We start from the raw sequence: 13606 nt of genomic DNA on the forward strand, positions 1-13606 counted from the left end.
TTGGATCCATATTAGAATCAGCTGAGGAGCTTTAAAAAAATATCAGTGCCTGGATGCTACTCTCGACAAGACCAGATTTTCTCGAGGTAGATCCCGACAGTTTTGAGAGATTCCTGATTCAGAGGTACCTGGCATTTGTATTCAATGTCAGGGCACTGGTAGCAAAGTTAAGTCAATAGGGAGGCATTCCAATGTGATGGGGAGAATTGACCCCCAAATCAACAAAAGAGTACGGAAAGTAAAGGAGGAGAACAGAGAAAAGGCAGGCTGTTCAAATCCTGGCAGCAAATGGGTTAAGAAAGTAGAGAAAGGCCGGCTCAGAGGGACAATGACAGTGCTCTTGGAATTCACAAATGATCACGAGGCAAGGGCACCACCACGGAGAGTCTTGACATGAGGTAAGAGAACAAAATGGGTCTCACCAAGAACACAGTGTCACAAGAACACAGAGCCCAGGTTTCTTCTGTCCACTGTCACTTCTGATGCACTCAAAGCTCCTTCCACAGGGATCCTCTTACCTACACAGCCTTCTCCGTCAGGTCTCCGCTGATACCCGGGTCCACAGATGCACATGTATGTGCCAATGAGGTTCTTGCATTCCATTTGTTTTTCAGTACAGTCATGTTTTCCCTCTTCACACTCATCCTCGTCTGTAAAAAATGTACGATCACAAATTTGTCAAAGAAAATGCATATATCTGCCTAAATTACCTGACTTTTCAACATAAAATTGTTAGTAAGTAACCAATTTTCATCTATGTTATTTCAGTATTGGCTGTATTTCCTTCTGCTGTGTTGAGTATGATCTCTAAAGAATGGAAAGGACTCTTCTAACCACCTTTGAACTTGAAGAAATTGCTCCCTAATCAACTGACAACCTCTTCAAGAAGCATGATTCCAATCATGCTTTTTCTCCCTTCCTCTTCCTTTATTTATTTTTATTTTTATTTATTTATGTTTTTGACAGAGTCTCTCTCTGTTGCCCAGGCTGGAGTGCAATGGCCCAATCTCAGCTCACTTCAACCTCTGCCTCCCAGGTTCAAGTGATTCTCATGACTCAGCCTCCCGAGTATCTGGGATTATACAGGCATGCACCACCATGCCCAGCTAAATTTTTTTGTGTTTTTAGTAGAAACGGGGTTTCACCATGTTGTCCAGGATGGTCTCAAACTCCTGGCCTCAAGTGATCCACCCACCTTGGCCTTCCAAAGTGCTGGGATTACAGGCATGAGCCATCGCGCCTGGCTGTCCCTTTCTTTATGTTTTATACTCCTTTGTTGAGGCATGATTTCTAATTCTTGTTGACTAATTGAACTAAAAGGGCCTCATGTAACTATAATATAATGGATATATCTTAGTATAACAATAATTATAACAGCATTATAATCACAATATATGATAATGCAATAATTATAATAACAGTACTATAACCATAATGGATCATAATAGAGTAACAAACCAAAGCTTACATTATGCAATAAATATAATAGTAACACAATATATTATAATATGATATTATTTTTTTTTGAGATGGAATCTTACTCCGTCATCCAGACTGGAGTACAGTGGCATGATCTCAGCTCACTGCAACCTTCACCTCCCGGGTTCAAGTGATTCTTCTGCCTCAGCCTCCCGAGGAGCTGAGATTACAAGAATGAGCTACTATGCCCAGCTAATTTTTGCATTTTTAGTAGAGACAGGGTTTCACTATGTTGGCCAGGCTGGTCTTGAACTCCTGACCTCAGGTGATCCACCCACCTTGGCATCCCAAAGTGCTGGGATTACAGTCATGAGCCACTGCGCCTGGCCAAGATGACATTATTTTTATATGATAATATTAATAAACAGGATACAATAGTAGAATGACTATTTTACATACATATATATAAACATATATTCATTAAAGTATAAAAACCATATATCTATATATGTTTATATATAGAACAAAATGGGTCTCGCCAAGAATACAGTGTCACAAGAACACAGAGCCCAGGTTATATAGATAAACACAGAGCCCAGGTTTATATATAAACATATATATATATGGTTTTTATACTTTAATGAAAAGCCAAACATCTAAAAATATCTTATTCTCTACTGGTTCTTCCCTCCTTCATTTCCTCTTCTGGACTTGGTTGGGCCTTCCTCGGTCTTTACTTTCTGTCCTATTGCACTTCTTTCTTTTTTATCTTTCCCTTTTACATGCTCTGAGCTGAGACATTTGAAATTTATTCTGCATATTATTAGAGCTTTGCATTTAGGAAATTTCCCCACCCTTACGCAAAATTATATTTATGCCATCTTGAGAGAACAGGTGTCTGTTCATTTAAGATCTTGGTAGGAGCAAATCAGATCTCTTCAAGAGCAAACTCAATGATTACTGAAGCTTGTGAAATAGAGCCGAGTTCAGTGCTTAGGAAATTTCAGGTGTTCAGGAGGTATTTTTAATGGAGATAGTTCAGCTAAAGTAGATTCCACGTGTTACCTCATTCTTGAAATAGAATATCCTTTGGTGTTCTCAGAGCATTTTGTATATATAAGCACCATAGCATTTATGACACTGTATTATGAGAACTTATTTATATCTGTCTCAATCTCTTCATATTGGGTCTTTTGAATGTGGGGAAATGTCTTTTTCTTTATATTCCCACATCTTGTAGAAATACTGGCATGTTGTGAGCATGCAATGCACAGTGAGACGTAATAAAGGATCTGCAGTGCAGTCCTTGACTTGGCTTGATGATGCTTCCAGCTACAATTTAGGGGGAAATGTGGCAGTGACAACCCCCGTATTGTCCATGGACTATTTATATTCCCCAATTCCCAGCCCTCCCCTACTAATGGAAGCTTTGAGGGACATCTCCCCTCACAGATAGAGTTAGAGCTTCCTAGCTTAGATGACCTTGAACACAATGACTCACCTTTGCACATCCTACGGTCTTCTCTGAGCACATATCCCACAGGACATTTGCATTCATATGACCCATAAGTGTTCACACATCGGAAGGCACAGAGCAGAGGATTCTGGGCACATTCATTTATATCTGCAGCAGAGGAGGGTAAGAAAATAAGGGATCATGGACAGCAACAAAAGGGAACCTACCAATTAAACAAAAACTCTAAAACTTTTACCAAAAGTTGCAATGCTTCCTTGTCATAAACATGAATGGATCAAGTGGTCTCCCGTTTCCAGGAAATTATAAAATGGGTTGATTATTTTATATTTGGTATAAGTAGTGTGACTCTCCATTCCCGATTCTCCCAGAACAGTCCCAGTTTATGTTTGTTGTCCTGGTGTAATTATTAATGATTATTTAGGTGGATGGGAAATTACAGGCCACTCAACATATGAGGGGCTTTTCTGAAATTCTGGCTTTGAAGGCTCAGGTTGACCATTTGTCACTCCCTACAGTTACATGGCGTGGGAATCAGTTTTGCCCCATTCCGCCAAAACAATTGTGGTCAGCACAGAAGCCAACTCCTCCAATATTGTTAACCACCTCTCTTTCCCCATACAAAGAGGCTCCTGTGAAATAACAGCGATTATTCTGCCCAAACAAATAGTGTTCCAGATCATTTTATACTGACAGAGACACTCAGTTTACACAGATGCCCATGTTCAAACCTTAAATAGATGGGAATGAATTTACCATTAATGGAAAAAGAGTGATTTCTGCAGACTGCAGAATTTGGAACCATCAGAATGTGTTTTGGAAAAGCAGGATTAAAATAGACCATCTCAACTATCACGTTGCTCCCCAAGGCCAGTGCTGACTAAGAACATGAGTGAGAGGCCAGATCATGACTTAGTCACAACCTTTAAAGATTTACCACAACTCTGACAATGGGCATTGATGGATCATATCTGATGAAAGCTCTCTTTGCTACCAACTTTATTCTCTGCCTTCACCTCTCCTTCATTCTTTCCTCAGGCCAGTGAGTCCCTACTTGAGAGCGTATCAGATCACCTAGAGGGCTGCTGGGCTCCACCCCACTCTCTGAGTTTCTGATTTAGGAGGTCTTGGATGAGGACTGACAATGTTCATTTCTAATAAGTTCACAGGTGATGCTGATACAGCTGCTCTTGGGAACCACCCCTTGAGAGCCACTGCTCTAGACACTCCCTCCCTTTCCTTCTTTTCATACATTCCACCAGGCTTATGGATGGACACTTTTCAGATGCTTATATATTATAGGCAACCACTTTTGCTGTGATTGCTTCCAAATGGCTACAGGATGTTGGTGGGTATCTTAGTGTGCAGTGCTTCTAGAAACAGAAAAGTAGAGAAAAAGAGAAAAGAAAAAGAAAGGGAGCATGAGAGACAAACAGAAAGAAGGAGAAAGTGAGAGTAAGAAAGAAGGTATTAAACAACACGGGAGCATCTAAATATAAGTAGTAGGGAGACACCAACAAGAACTCTCTGTGATATACAGTGTAGATGTGCCATGAGCACACAGCTGTAGCTTTCTTGGATATCTCTCTTTCCCTACAGAGAAGAGGCCACAAAAGAAGAATGATCAAATGGCCCATCAGGCCTAGATTATCTTTATTATATACACCCTGAGTTGTATTTAATATTAAGACTTGTAATCAACCAATTGTTCCCATGATCAGTACATGTAATCAACTGTTCTCTGTTTAAGAGATGTACCTTCACATGTCATCATTGGACCAGGCTCAAATCCCTCCTCACAGGTGCATTCAAAACCTCCAATCACATTCTTGCAGGTTCCGTTTCCACAAGGATTGCCGACAGAACATTCATCAGTATCTGCAAGAAACCAGGAATGTGTCCAAAACATGATGAATTGAGATAATACCTTTTATTCTATCAGAGGATTTTAAACTGTAACTTTTTTTTTTTTTTGAGACAGAGTCTCACTTTCTCATCCAGGCTGGAGTGCTGTGGTGTGATTTCAGCTCATGCAACCTCTGCCTCTCAGGTCAAGTGATTCTCATGCCTCAGCCTCCTGAGTAGCTGGAATTACAGGTGCACACCACCATGCCCAGGTAATTTTTGTATTTTTAGTAGAGACAGGGTTTCATCATGTTGGCCAGGCTGGTCTTGAACTCTTGACCTCAAGCAATCCGCCCACCTCGGTATCCCAAAGTGCTGGGATTAAAGGTGTGAGCTACCATGCCCAGCCTGATCTGTAATGTTTAATTCTCATTCTGTTCTTGCAAAAAAGGAGTATGCACGTCTTATTATCTCAGGTTTATAGCCGTGAAATTCGACTTGCTCAGTGGCAGTGACAGTGACAGTGAGAATGACAGTGCCTGGACATCTAGCCCTTACAGTGCTCTTCTCCATGAGTTTCTCCAGCCTCCCACATTATATACTAAATCTTCTACTTGGAGTAGATGCTCTAAGGGTTAAAAAAAAAAAAAGGCCCCTATCACCCGTCAAAAGTTTCTGCTTGTTTAAAGCTAGAAAGAACATCCCCAGTTTGGCTTTACATTACATCACTCCCCGAGAAGCCTTACACATGATGGATTTTTGCCAGATATAAAATGAAAGACTAAACTTACGTAAAATAAAAGACCAGAGGTTAAGTAAAATTAATACATCGAATAAAATCAAGATTTAAGTAGATTTTGTTGATTCTGTTGAAACCAGATGGTTTACATTAAGCAGAGGAAAGGCTAGAAAAAAATATGTTTAGGTTATGATCGCTCTAAAACACAGGCGGAGAGAACAAATCTTACCAAAGAGACCTAAAATATGTGTGTGTGTGTGTATGCTTTCTAATCCATCCACCTATATACTCACCATTCTTATTCTGGCACATCCCTTGGGGGAGAATATCTCCCCTTGGGAAAGAAATAATTTTAAGAAATAACATTGATATTCCAGCTATCTAAGGCACAGAAGAGTAATGGCTCTTGTCAATGGTTGTATCTTGTGCTGAGGCTCTTAAGTCAAAAGTGAAGGCAAGAGGCTATGGTGGGGAGCTCCTAGGCGAAGAGGGTCATTTCATATGCACATATTAGCACTAACTGAAGATTCTGAGGAGAAAACATTGAAATATTTGCTTTTGTTCTACTATAATATTCAATCACATTGCACTGTCAAGAATATTATTTCTCTTTCAAGTTAATAAAAATCCCGATACCATTGATCTTTAGAGCTGCAAAGGTAATTAGAAATGTTATTTACTTGCATAATATTACATTCTAAGGCCTAGAAAAGCTTAAAAACTTGCTTAAACTCCCACAGCCATAGCTGGAGCTGAAATCCACATAACCTGATTTCTTGTACGAAAAAAGTACTTTCTAATTCACACAGACAAACTCTCAGCATTTATGCTGGTATTAATTATGTTATATTGAATTGCTTTGGAATTCTTAGATAACTAAATATGATACTTGGATTTAAGTTAGAGTTAGTGTTGATTAAGGGTCAAAGGCCAGTCAGAGGAGCCATTATTTGACATTTTAAAAACAGGGTTACACCAAAAAGATTGTATACTGGTTACATAGCCTTTCATCTTACTAAATGTAAAAGAATCCAGATAAAATTTGTATTTCACAATGGAATAGGATTATGACCATTAACAATTTTTTAAAAATTTTACAAAGACTTTCATTATGATGTTGTCCTTTCTGGTATCTCTTCTGATATGTCCAGTGTCTGCCTTCACCATTAGGCTGTAAGGTCCATGCAAGGAAGGAACTTGTCTTCTTGGTTCAGTGTTGCAGCTCCAGAGCCTAGCACAGTGCCTGGGACCTGACGGTGACTCACTAGTATTTTAAATGAATGATATATGAGTGGATGGATAAAACTTATTTCAGGCCGGGCGCGGTGGCTCACGCCTGTAATCCCAGCACTTTGGGAGGCCGAGGCAGGCAGATCACGAGGTCAGGAGATTGAGACCTTCCTGGCTAACACAGTGAACCCATCTCTACTAAAAATACAAAAAATAATTAGCCAGGCGTGGTGGCGGGTGCCTGTAGTCCCAGCTACTCGGGAGGCTGAGGCAGGAGAATGGTGTGAACCCGGGAGGCGGAGCTTGCAGTGAGCTGAGATCGCATCTCTGCACTCCAGCCTGGGCGACAGAGCGAGACTCTGTCTCAAAAAAATAACAACAAAACAAAACAAAACAACTTATTTCAGTGCCATCTTGTATATTCATGGATATACAGTGAATACTGTATAGCCTAATTTTTAATTTGTAAAATTCCAATGGAAGAAAACTTATTACTCACCCACACATTCGTTCCCTGCTAGAATATAACCAAAGGGACACTCGCAGCGATAGGAGCCATCTGTATTGATGCACTGTCCATGTTTACAGACATCGGGTTCTTTGCATTCGTCCATATCTTAAGCAAGAGAAAAAAATAGTGAATAACAAGGTATTTTTTTAAACATGAAGACAAATGATGATCATTTCAGTGTTTAATCAATAGATTATCTAATAATGCAATAATATAATTGCTGTCTAAATGAAGTGACAAAAAAGTAGCACTTAATTTTCCAAGATAGATGGAGAGAAATAAGAATAACTAGAGAAGAAGCTGATTGAGAATACTGAGAAATGCTGAGAATCCAGCACAGGCAACTGACCAACTGCTGAATCATCAGGTCCCACGATGATCCCACTTCCATAAGGACAGATCTGGCGGAAGGCCTCTGTGGCAGAGATACTCATTAATAGATAGAACAATAGCAATTCATTACAAGCTTCTCCACAAGCATTCTGAGGTGGCCAAATTGCCACATGCCGTGTATATTGACAAATGACGGACAAAACAAGCCCAGAAACCAGAGGAAGTTAACGAGACTCCCTAAGATGTTGTGCCTACTCCTTGGGCATCTGTGATTCATGACATAATTAAAAAGAAAATAACTACCGAGGTCCTGAGATAACATCATTTTTAATGAACATTCTAATTAGACTTACAATTAAATTACATTGTGTTACTGTCTTTAAGGCCTACAATCTTACTTACATCATGGCCAGTCTGCACCCTGCATGGCCCAAAGAGAAATGCAGATGACAGACATACCATCAGGTTCCGTGGGGCAGAGCTCGCAGGGGTCTCCCCAGCCTTCTCCCTTCAAGGCACAGCAGCATTCCTGCTTGGAGTGATTTCTGGATTTGGGTGATGAACACTTTCCTCCTTCAAACTTCGCGTAACAGTAGCTCATTCGCAAATCTGCAGCATAAATTTATGACACTCTTCAGTTGCCTTTCTACTGAGTCCTTACTGCACGATAGTGAATAAAGAACAATCCACTATGTTATATATGTTCTCCTCTCAGGACCACAGCAATACTCCTTATGTGATTCTAACAGTAACCGAGCTTAGACTGTTACAGTCATGGGTATCTTTTGTATAGTGAGATCTGACGAACAACTCTGTGACCTTAAATTTATTACTTCTCATTTTAGTCACTATTTCAAAGTAACCTGATGTGAATCCAATAAAATCTCAAACTGACAGTTTTCAAAATTGACATCTGTCAGTGACTTCAGGATTGGAAAATCCACAGATGGAATCATTCACAAGATTCCTTCATTGACAGCTCTGCTTGCAATATCATGTTTAGTGAGCACACTAGACCAAAAGAACCCTCTTAGTTCTAATATTTACTGTGACATCACACTTTGTTGTTTATTCTGTGTTCCCTAAACTCTGGAACCAAAATAAAATCCGAGATCACAGGCACAGAACAAATATAGAAGTGGCAACTTTGTAGATGGGCAAAAACACAACACAAGGGTTGGTCACTGAAGCAGATACTCCTGGAGATGCTGGCTACAAAACGCAAGTAGGGCTTTTTGTAGATTTTACACACACACACATATGCAGAGCTGTGTCAATGTTAAATTTTTAAAAGAAGCTTGTTTAGTTCAACACAGAGAGGGAAGGAAGAGGAGGGCAGGGCTGTGGGTGGGTAGGAACAGAATAGTCTTTCCTTGAAAGAATATATTTCAATATCAATTATTGCTTGATGACTCCAACAAAGAAGATGGGATCTAATTCCTATAAAATTCTCTAATGCTGCTTGACATAATTTTGGAAACGGGCCTTTCCATTTCATATAGAACACACTGACTCCAAAAAGTGAGCTCAACCAGGAGTATGGACTGTGTTTTCCCTCAAACTTGACTTCTCAAAGCCTTGCAAAACTCCTCTCATTACACAGAGGCCACAATCTGCAGGTTTAAAAGAAATGCTTTCATACCCATATTGTACTATTCTTCTTTCTTTATATCTGACCACCTCTGCCTTTTTCATTCACTTCCATCACTGTTTTTCAATCCCAGGAACCATACTATCATAACCACCTAAGCACTTCTGATAAAACAGTTTCCCCAGCTTTTATTTCATGACAAAGAAGACAATGTAGGAATAACAGAGTTGCTAGAGATAACAAAGGAAAAGTTTTCATGAATTAAAGTTTCTATCTATCTATCCATCTATCTATTATATTTACCAAGTTATATAAATCAAATTCAGGTAGGCTTCCCAATGAACTTGCTCAACCTTTCATGGCTACTAACTCATCCAGATAAATCATCTCTCTAATTTCTTTTGTTGTTGAGACGGAAGTCTCGCTCTTTCGCCCAGGCCGGACTACAGTGGCGCTATCTCGGCTCACTGGAAGCTCTGCCTGCTGGGTTCACGCCATTCTCCTGCCTCAGCCTCCTGAGTAGCTGGGACTACAGGCACCTGCCACCGCGCCCAGCTAATTTTTCATATTTTTAGTAGAGACGGGGTTTCACCGTGTTAGCCAGGATGGTCTCGATCTCCTGACCTCGTGATCCGCCCGCCTTGACCTCCCAAAGTGCTGGGATTACAGGCGTGAGCCACCACACCCGGCGCATCTCTCTAATTTCTATTCCACTTCCCCATCTGTTGTGGCTAGGACCTGGCAAGAACCTTTCAATGAATTATCCTTCTGAAGGTCAAGAGCAATAAAAGTCAGTCCTGTGGCATATCTGCCACCCGAATGTTTGCTTTGCTGAGAAACTTCAAGATTGAACAAATTCTCGTTTCTTGGAGAACACTTTTGATCTCTTTTATTCTTCAAGTTCTTTGTCACATATAATGTTTTGTATTTATCAGTCTTGTTTTTATTATTTATGCCTCCAACTACCTTTAGATATAATTCAGTGACTACTCACAAAATGTCTCAACAAATATATAAAAACTTAATTCTCTGCTTTGTCTTCCAGTTTGTAGTGTTTCTTTAAATATGTATGTTGAAATACTAGTGTGTTAAAATTCTCATTCTTTTTTCCTTTAATAGCTGACCTCGTCCCAGACCCCAGCTCTATCTCCCCTACACCACTCCACTCCGAAAAATAAAACATCTTGGCATTAGACAGAGACTTAAATGCATGAAGTTTTGAGTCAGCCTAAGTGGCAAATTCCCTTTGTTGAACTTTGCAAGTGGGAGTGGCTCATTTACACCTGTGGTCTTTAGTGCCAGGCTCTGTCCACCTGAGTCCCATGGCATTTGCTTTTTAAAAAACATTATCCACGGTTCTGTGGAATTTTCTCATTTCACGGGCAATAGAAGTCTGACTCCTAATTTGTCATCTTACAAGAAAAACCCAGCTCTCAATTTCCTGGCTCCAGCAAAATCTGTGCTCTGTAGGAGATTTACTTTAGCTTGTGGTGATTCTCTAGAATTGGCTTATTAATCAAGGGTGCCTTGAGTTGGGGAAGAGAGCTGTGCTCACCCACATACTTTAGGACTCGCTGGGATGCCTGTTTACCAGTCCATCTGCAAAGAGCCCTTAATGACCTCGAAATTTCATCAGAACTACAAAAGTCACTTTCCCTGCTTGCATTCCTCAGTTCTGGCTCTGCCTCCTGGAGCTGAGCATGTGGCAGGGCTGCTCACAGCTGGGCTGATTCTTCCTGCAGCGTTAGCTTGCTCTGTGATGGGCCAGTGCAAATTGAATTAATAGCCTAGGAGTTTCCTCTGGCCTGCCACATCGGCAGATTCACACCTGGTTTCTCACTGCTTTCTTTCCAAATTCAGGCCAAGCCAAAGGCACACAAAAACAAGGGAGCAGGAGTTAGAATTTATCTGGCTGGTCTGTACCATGCAGTATATCTGTTCGAATTAAGCACCACCCTGAAATCCACACAGACCACTGACAACTACCAACAAGCTGAAAGCAACCGGAGAATTCTCAACGCTCTCCTTCTTACTTCCCAAATAACTAGTTGAAAAGTAAAAAGTTAATCAGATCATTAGAATAACAGTAAGAGTCTACAAAGGACTCAGAAACTAACAAAGCTTTGTCACATATCCAGTAAGGCTGGTTGGGCAGATACTATTGCTTAAAATGAGGAAATTCAGCTTTCAAAAGATTAAATGACTTGTTCTAGACTAAATATGGCAGGGCTGGGACCCCCAAACTCAATTTTTTGAATCTTAAATGATATCCAGTGCCTCTTCCATGTTTGGTAATATGGAAGGAAAACCAAAAAACCATGCAAAAAAAAAAAAAAACCCAACAACCAAAAAAAAAAAAACCCAACTCAACACCAAAACAACAATAGCAACCAAACAACAAAAGATACAAGTGGAAAACAAAGAAATACATGTTTGTTTCATCTCCCTTCCCCAGAATTCATGAAACTAGTCTGTGTATGTAGATAGCCATACATAATTGTATTGTTTAGAGAAGTCTAAACAGTTTTCTGGGACTTAAGCACGTGCTGTGTTATGCCGAAGTTCAGGATCCTTTTGATTTTTGTTTAAAATTTGAAAGTCGTTGGCAAACGCTTGAAAGTCATTACTGAAATAGTTGACAAGTATTATTCCTAAAAATGAACAATGGCCCAGCAAGAATCCTGGTCAGTTTAAATTTATTTTTGTTTTCTTGGAGAATTTGTGACATAAGGGATGGGTACTATATTGCGAGGGCAGATGGGTTAATGTGCAGTTTTTCATTCTCGAGTCTAACTTTCGACCCATATTTTTCAGCTTATCTCTTCAGATGTAGGGGATATATATGTAGCTCAACTTCCCCCAGGCTTTGCTGTTTCGGTGGCTCAAGGTGCTTCCCCACTGATGGGCCTATCAGCATTTGTGTTTTTAGTGGGAGAGAGGTTTAAATGTCAGTACAATTGTACAAGCAACCATAACTTGATGGATGAGTTTTTAACCTTAAAAGTGAAAATGAACCTTCTGACATATGGTTATCATTAGACCTCTGGGTGAATGAAAACTCTCCATCTTCCTGTTCACAAAGAAACAGAGCTTTGCCATGTTTGAAAAATAAGACCACCATAAATAAACATGGAGCAATGAAAGCCCAAAGACTTCAAAGACACTTACCTTGGCACCTTCTTCCACTGGAGGACAAGGAAAACCCTTCTGGACACAGACATTTGAAGCTGCCTTCAGTGTTACTGCATGTGCCCAGGGCACAAATTTCTGGCTCTTCAACACATTCATCAATATCTAAAAGAATCACATGAGTCAAACAAAGTCAAAACACGATGGAGACACCATCAGGTACCAAATACACAATGTGGACATACAAAGGGCAGCCAAGTTTCCTAACTCTTACAATAATAAAGGTATTTTTCTGTACCATAATGCTGTGGACTGGACTTCTAGGTTGTCATGGCTTTAAAAAAATTAGTTTTGACAGTTATTGATATAAAAATGGAACGTGCAACTGCCTTTTAAGGGGTGCAGTGACAAACATCTCTTACCCAGACAGAGCTGCTTGGCTAACTAGAAAAGTCAGAGTAATTTCATAGCACCCTAGGCCAGGAAAGCAGCATGAAACTCTGTAGAGTCACACTGTACCATTGTTCAGGAAGCAGAAATGCTGACACTTTAAGCACATTCATAGTGAGTCACTCAATGTGAGATCTAGGCCTTTGAACCAAATTTACTCCCCTCCAATCATCCACAGAACTTTTCCCAGTACTCCATGCTCTAGCCCTAAAACTGAATTTTACAAGAACACTAAGACTCATGACAATAAGTATAATCCTATGAAGTGCTAACTAACGATAGATATCATAGAAGATGAAGCTCCTAACTGATTTGTGGGTTAATCTCCTAAAGACACAAAAATACCTTTCTTGTACAGGCTTTTTCTTTCATCATACAGATAATAGGAAATGGTACACTTAGAACTGTGGCACGTTTTCTTTAGTATATTATACATCTTAGTTCCTGTACAGGGGTAGTTAAGAGTAGCCAATACGAAGTTTGAATGGCTTGAGTAACCACATGTCCTAGTTTGCCTGGGGGAGCCCCAGCTTATGCCGGTTGGCCTGACTTTATTGCTAATAGTGCCTTTTCTACTTTCAAAATTGGCTTGCTTTGGTCAGTAAAACCTATAGAAAAATATGCCCACTCTATTCCAACAAACTCACTTATCTTTCCTTCTGACTTTCAGCAGGAATTTTTAGTGAACAAAGTGGTAAGTCTTAATTCTGAGCCATGCTACTTTTATGAGAATACTCTTTTTTTTAAACAAAAGACAAAACATCCTTATATCCTGGGCTCTTTATTTTCACATTCATGCAAAGGTTTCTACCCACACCAAAATGTACTTGCATTACACAACTTTATTCTCAAGAGACCCAACTAAGGAAAAGTTGAGAAATTAAC

The 13606-nt window shown here is 39.9% G+C and overlaps 1 protein-coding gene across 1 annotated transcript in view; it reads right to left on the reverse strand.

The window, feature by feature from the left end:
• Positions 1–13606, reverse strand: part of FBN1 (fibrillin 1) — a 207649-nt gene that overhangs the window by 20064 nt on the left and 173979 nt on the right. Inside the window, exons 49-55 of the mRNA XM_011928574.1 lie at positions 12311–12436; positions 8011–8160; positions 7568–7633; positions 7207–7323; positions 4652–4771; positions 2921–3043; positions 519–650 (exon numbers count right to left, since the gene is read on the reverse strand). Coding sequence (XP_011783964.1) covers positions 519–650; positions 2921–3043; positions 4652–4771; positions 7207–7323; positions 7568–7633; positions 8011–8160; positions 12311–12436 — 834 coding nt within the window. The remainder of the gene's footprint in view (positions 1–518; positions 651–2920; positions 3044–4651; positions 4772–7206; positions 7324–7567; positions 7634–8010; positions 8161–12310; positions 12437–13606) is intronic.

This window comes from Colobus angolensis, unplaced genomic scaffold (genome assembly GCF_000951035.1).
Source record: "Colobus angolensis palliatus isolate OR3802 unplaced genomic scaffold, Cang.pa_1.0 Scaffold78, whole genome shotgun sequence".
Lineage (NCBI taxonomy): Eukaryota > Metazoa > Chordata > Mammalia > Primates > Cercopithecidae > Colobus > Colobus angolensis.